Source organism: Penaeus chinensis, chromosome 7 (genome assembly GCF_019202785.1).
Source record: "Penaeus chinensis breed Huanghai No. 1 chromosome 7, ASM1920278v2, whole genome shotgun sequence".
Classification (NCBI taxonomy): domain Eukaryota; kingdom Metazoa; phylum Arthropoda; class Malacostraca; order Decapoda; family Penaeidae; genus Penaeus; species Penaeus chinensis.
This window is the reverse complement of record NC_061825.1, coordinates 17,272,392-17,279,368: the sequence shown is the minus strand read 5'-3', so window position 1 is coordinate 17,279,368 and position 6,977 is coordinate 17,272,392. Positions and strand designations below refer to the sequence as shown.

The window sequence follows — 6,977 nt, the reverse complement described above, 5'->3', positions numbered from 1 at the left end:
AGAATGGGGAGGAGGAGGAGAATGGGGAGGAGGAGGAGAATGGGGAGGAGGAGGTGAATGGGGAGGAGGAGGAGAATGGGGAGGAGGAGGAGAATGGGGAGGAGGAGGAGAATGGGGAGGAGGAGGTGAATGGGGAGGAGGAGGAGAATGGGGAGGAGGAGGAGAATGGGGAGGAGGAGGAGAATGGGGAGGAGGAGGAGAATGGGGAGGAGGAGGAGGTGGTGGTGGTTCTTGGAATGTTTTGTTCAGAATTTAGCAATCTAACAAAAAATAGTGATTCAGGCACCAAAGGGGAGTACAAGTGTGAAATAGAAGCAAGGAAATTCATTTTTACAAAAAAAGTAATTTCTGGAATTACAAATGAGGGGTTGTTGCAGTTTCAATTTTGGGAGTGATAATAATGTTGAGGAAATTGCAAAGGCAAAGATATGCGTATATTTAATCACATGTAGAGAGAAATATCTAAAGGATACTTTCATGCTTAAGCACAATTGTACGTGGATCCAATTTAAATACTATACATATTTCCATGCTTACATATATACATGTATACAATCATACATGATTGCATTCATACATACATACATACATACATACAAATAAATATACACACACACACACACACACACACACACACACACACACACACACACACACACACACACACACACACACACACACACACACACACACAGTTACATACTTAAATACATATACATATATACATGTTTGCATGCATACATACACATTCATGAAAAGATACTGTTCAATCACTAGGTGAATACATTCCTAAATAAATGTGTAATCTCCCGTCCTTTCTAATCTCTCCAGAAACATAGAAATAGTATTGACTAGGAATAAAGGCTTCAGTAATAAATTGTCTCCCATCTTTCAGATCTGTCAAACATTTTTGAAAGTTTCCTACCACAGCTGCTAACCTACCCTAACCCGATTGACCCTCTCAATGGTGACGCTGCAGCTATGTATCTCCACAAACCCGAAGAGTACAAGAAGAAAGTATCAGGTTAGTAGATGCGTTCTCAAGGGGGCTAGAATTGTTTCAGGGCCAAGAGAAAATTATTTATTTTATTATTGTTGTTGTTATTATTATTATTATTATTATTATTATTATTATTATTATTATTATTATTATTATTATTATTATTATTATTATTATTATTATTATTATTATTTGATAATATTAATTATAATTTTTGCTCTAGTATTTTGTATAAGTAGATATTTTGAAATATGCCTTAAAAATATTGATAGAGAACTTATAGAATAATAAATGCATAGATACAAGGGTAAGTTGACCAATATTGACATTAGTAGATAAGTTATCACAGGATAGTGATTAAGTTGTCTACTTGCCTGTGCCCCTGTATTTACATATGGTTTTATTTTTTTCAAATCTCATTGATGTTCAATGTTCTTTGTTTTGTCTGTATATCTTAGTATGTTTTGCAAACAACACCTGTGAACAGTTAAATTGTATCCCCCAATAATTATATTCATGCTATATTTTCACTTAAAAAAAGCCAAATTTACATTTGATATGTATGAGTTAGTTTAGACCAGTTAGATTTGAATACTAAACAGGTGGGCTTCCAAGGTGATGTGAAGTTACATGATATTTTAATATTGAACAGTCACCTTGAATTAACTAGGTATTTTTAGAGCATAGAAATTATTACTTTGCTACTTGTAAGGGTAGCCATATAAGATGCTGATATAAGATGCTTGCAGGTGATCACAACACACACACAAACAACACACTTACACAAAACATTATATCTTTCTCTCTCTCATTCTGTCTTTCTCTCTCTCATTCTGTCTTCCTCCCTCTCATTCTGTGTTTCTCTCTTTCATTCTGTCTTTCTCTCTTATTCTCTCTTTCTCTCTTTCATTCTGTCTTTCTCTCTTATTATCTCTTTCATTCTGTCTTTCTCTCTTATTCTCTCTTTCTCTCTTTTTCTCACTCTTTCTCTCTCTCTTTTTCTCTCTCTTTTTCTCTCTCTCTTTTTCTCACTCTTTCTCTCTCTCTCTTTTTCTCTCTCTCTCTCTCTCTCTTTCTCTCTCTCTCTCTCTCTTTTTCTCTCTCTCTCTCTCTCTTTCTCTCTCTCTCTTTCTCTCTCTCTCTCTTTCTCTCTTTCTCTCTCTTTTTCTCTCTCTTTCTCTCTCTCTTTTTCTCTTTTCTCTCTCTCATTCTCTTTTTCTCTCTCTCATTCTCTCTTTCTCTCTCTCATTCTCTCTTCTTCTCTCTCATTCTCTCTTCCTCTTTTCTCTCCTCCTTCCTCCCTCCCTCCCTCCCTCTCTCCCTCTCCCTCTCCCTCTCCCTCTCCCTCTCCCTCTCCCTCTCCCTCCCCCTCCCCCTCCCCCTCCCCCTCCCCCTCCCCCTCCCCTCCCCCTCCCCTCCCCTCCCCTCCCTCCCTCCCTCCCTCCCTCCTCCCTCCCTCCCTCCCTCCCTCCCTCTCTCTCCCTCTCTCTCCCTCTCCCTCCCTCCTCCTCCCTCCCTCCCTCCCTCCCTCCCTCCCTCCCTCCCTATCCCTTCCTCCCTCCCTCCCTCTCCCTTCCTCCCTCCCTCCCTCTCCCTTCCTCCCTTCCTCTCCCTTCCTCCCTCCCTCCCTCTCTCTCCCTCTCCCTCCCTCCCTCCCTCCCTCCCTCCCTCCCTCCCTCCCTCCCTCCCTCCCTCCCTCTCCCTCCCTCCTCCTCCCTCCCTTCCTTCCTCCCTCCCTTCCTTCTCCCTCCCTCCCTCCCTCCCTCCCTCCCTCCCTCCCTCCCTCCCTCCCTCCCTCCCTCCCTTCCTTCCTCCCTCCCTCCCTCTCCCTCCCTCCCTCCCTCCCTCCTCCTCCCTCCCTCCCTCCCTCCCTCCCTCCCTCCCTCCCTCCCTCCCTCCCTCCCTCCCTCCTCTCTCTCTCTCTCTCTCTCTCTCTCTCTCTCTCTCTCTCTCTCTCTCTCTCTCTCTCTCTCTCTCTCTCTCAGTCTCTCTCTTTCTCATTCACTCTCAAATTGTAATTTCTTAAAAGAATGATTTTCTCCTATGCAATTACAAACTACAATCAAAGGTAAAGTACCTCTGGACTTTAATCTAATTAGGAAAGAAAACCCACTTTTACATGCTTGGAAAGAACAATTTTTAAGAAAGAAAAATATCCACAGATTACGTGAAACGATACGCAACGGAAGAGGCGCTAAAGGAACAAGAGGCAGCCCAAGCCGACTCCTCAGACTCAGAGTCCTCCATGTCAGACTTTTCTGAAGATGAAGCACAAGACATGGAGCTCTAACCATCCCATTCGACACCCCCACCCCCATGCCCCTAATTATCATCGTCTCTTTTTCATCTCACCCCTCCTTCCTCCCTCCTTCCTCCTCTCTTGCCCCCTTTTCCCATTCTAATAACATCTCCATCTTTCCTGGCTATCATTTCTTGTCTTCTCTCTTTATCCTCCCTCTCCAAAATCATTGTCCTCTCTTTCTCGCTATTCACTCCTTATTCACTCCTCTACCCCTTCACTCCCCCAATCCCCCCCCTCCTCCTCTCACCTCGTGCTCCAGGCTCACTGCCAGCTGCTCATCCAATCTCTCGCAGTTGTTCTCTATGGTGCCGCCAGCCCCTCAAAACCCGAGAGGAAATGAAAAGGCTGTGTCTCATCTGTTTGAGGGTATAGTATCTATGCTTTCATGTAAAAAGATAAAAAAGTTCAGGTTAAAGGAAGTGTGTAATAAGCAGTGAGATGAGGAAAGAAGGTAAAGAGAAATATTTAGAATATTATATATAAGAGAGAGATTGAAAGAGGGGAAAAAAAGGAAAGGAGAAATGAACATATATTTAAATGGTTACTGTAGCTTTTGTATATATACTGTCTTTACTAATGTACATAGTCAAGCCTCTCCTCTAACTTTTTGATAATGAACTTCATTATGGTTACAATGAAAGTGAGAAGTTGTTTTTAAAGAGGAATTTTGTTATCACATCAATGAAAACAGATGAGATAGCCTACAGTCATAGAGAGCATGAATAGGTTTCATTTGTTCTTCCATGAAACATTCGTTCTGTGTTCAAAATTAAAGTGGGAAAGGCAAATAAAGACTTTGAATTTTTTTTTATTAAAGTGAGATTCTAATTTCTGTAGTTGGAAAATTTCAAGATGTGGTTTGTTTAAAATGATGTAATGGAACATTTACTTATTTGGCCTTTTTTTTTTTTCAGTTAAATTTGTTCTTTGTTTTGTACTGGTTGTATTGAAAAGGAAACAACTCATTTGATCCATTGGTTTTCCAGATCATTGTGTCAGATGGAAAACCTGACAGGGACTATTATTTTACATTTTTTTGGCAAGTGAAATGGAGAAGTCTTGTTATGATTTGAGTATCATGTTCTCTCTGCGAGGAACACCATTGAAGTAACATTATCCACAAGTCCTTTCTGGTGAACTCTAAGCACAGTAAATATGTACATGTGATTTCCTGGCAGTTTTTAATGGTACTGTTTTCCTACTTAGAATCTAGTTAATGATCAAATGAATATTGATAAAAAAGATCATGATAATTAAAAAATAGGTGAATTTATTACCTGTTGTAAGTAATAAGATTAGTAGCTGGCATTGCAAGTGAGATCTGGAGCTTCACAATCGTTCACAGAGATTATAAGTGTAAACACTGACTCCTTCATGGACAAATGAAGGAATAGTTTTTTATACAGGAGATTTTTTTTCCCCTAGTGCCGCTGATTTGTTCCCCTGCGTGTATTCCCGACTTGGCTCCCCATTATGTGGATTTTATTGTTGACTAGTTGAAGAGTCTAGAGTGTTGAGATGTAGTACAAGGGTAGTGAGAACTGAAGGTGAGCCTCAAGAATCACATCTGAAACCCACAATGGCACTCAGCACTTGTATCTCTTATCATTTTTGAATATCACATGTTATCTCTCTCTATATATACATATTGGATAAGTCAATTATTATAACCTTTTTTGTGCATGGGTTTGTGTGCTTTATCAAACGTATGTGCAGAGTAAAACTTTTAAAGAGTAAGCAATATTAAAATGCAGTTAACTAACAGTTAAAGGAGTTGATATTCAGTAGATAACAAGTGAATAATACCAGTAGTCCAGTCTTACTAAGTCATAAAATATCCCCTGATCTAAGATACTAACACATCAGATTATATATAATAGAAATCACTAATGTTATACACTTTGCAACCATTTTGATATATTGCATGAAGTAAGAAATATTTTTTTCCCTTCTTAAAAAAACACCTTGTATTAGTTTGACTTTTTCTCTTTTTGTTTGTCCTGCCATCCTTAATGGCTTGAGAATCATCAGACATTCTTTATTTACACTTATTTACGTGAAGAACATGCTTTGAGTTAAAGGAGCTGACTTGAAATGCACAAGCGAACGGCCAAGGAAGAGGAACATCAGCGGCCAAGTTATGTACAATATTATACATAATGTTGAGTGTGACTGTCTTTGTTTTATCTATTATCATGACATGGTTTAATGTGTCTGTATTTGTTTTAGTGCTAACTTAGGAATAACTGGATGACTCATTATGCACCTCATTCACTCATTACATTGCATTTGTCATTAATTTTCAAAAGGAGTCAGGACATAGGAGCTGTGAGTAAGAGACTTTTTGGGAAGTTTGTAACCTTTTTTTTTTTTTTTTTTTTTTCAAACGTGAATTGGTAGTCATGATTTTTTTCTCAAGGATATGTAATTCATGAAAAAGATTAGGCTGTTAAAATGCTGACTGACAAAAAATGAAGAGAGTAAAACCACTTAATTGGCATTGTGTATGAGGGATCTCAAATATCAATAGCATAGTTTTCGTAATGTTTATTTGGTTTGATAGATGACAGGATCAAGGCATATTGTTGAAAGTTTATGAGATGGACATTTAATTATAATGGTGATAGTGAACTTCTGTGAATGTTCATTGTTATTATTATTATTATTTTCTTTTTTTTAATTATTATTATTATTGTTGTTTTTATCATTGCTTTTATGATTGCTCTTATTGTTGTTATAATGATGATGTTTATTATTATTATTATTATTATTATTATTATTATTATTATTATTATTATAGTTACTATTATCAAAATGATTATTATAATTATAATTGTTAGTCTAGCTTATTTATAATTATAATTATTGTAGTTATTATTATTATTATTATTATTATTATTATTATTATTATTATTATTATTATTATTATTATTATTATTATTTGTATTGTTATTGTTGTTTTCATTATCATTATCATTATCATTATTGGTGTTATTATAGTTATTATTAATATTATTTTTATTTTTTTTTTGTATTATATTTATTTTCACAATCATCATTATTATTTTTATCATTACTGTTATCATAATTATTATTATTATTATTATTATTATTATTATTATTATTATTATTATTATTATTATTATTATTATTATTATTATTATTATTATTATCATTATTATTATCATAATTATTATCATTATAATTATTATAATTATCATTATTATTAGTATCATATTTTAATAACTATGATGATATTGATAATGATAGCAATAGAAGTGAAAATTATAATAATATTCATAATGGTGATGATCGTGTGATGATGAGGAAGAGGATGATGATTGTCATGGCGATGATAATGTTAATAATAGTAAGAGTGATGGATATGACAATGATGATAGTAATGATAATAAAAAGGATATTATCAGTATTGATGTTAATATCACTATGATTATTATGATTATGATTATGATTATGATTATGATTATTATGATGATTATTATTATTATTATTATTATTATTATTATTATTATCATTATTATTAATATAGTTATTATTATTATTATTATAGTTATCATTTTTGTTATTATTATTATAAATATTATTATTATTATTATTATTATTATTATTATTGTTATTATTATTATTATTATTTTTATTATTATTATTATTATT

The 6,977-nt window shown here is 35.2% G+C and overlaps 1 protein-coding gene across 1 annotated transcript in view; it reads left to right on the top strand.

Moving 5' to 3' along the window:
- The window catches only part of LOC125027397 (ubiquitin-conjugating enzyme E2 H), a 19,792-nt gene extending 14,112 nt beyond the window's left edge, over positions 1–5,680 (top strand). Inside the window, exons 4-5 of the mRNA XM_047616462.1 lie at positions 896–1,024; positions 3,163–5,680. Of these exons, the coding sequence (XP_047472418.1) occupies positions 896–1,024; positions 3,163–3,290 (257 nt within the window). The 3' untranslated portion in view covers positions 3,291–5,680. The remainder of the gene's footprint in view (positions 1–895; positions 1,025–3,162) is intronic.
- The last annotated feature ends 1,297 nt before the right edge of the window (positions 5,681–6,977 follow it).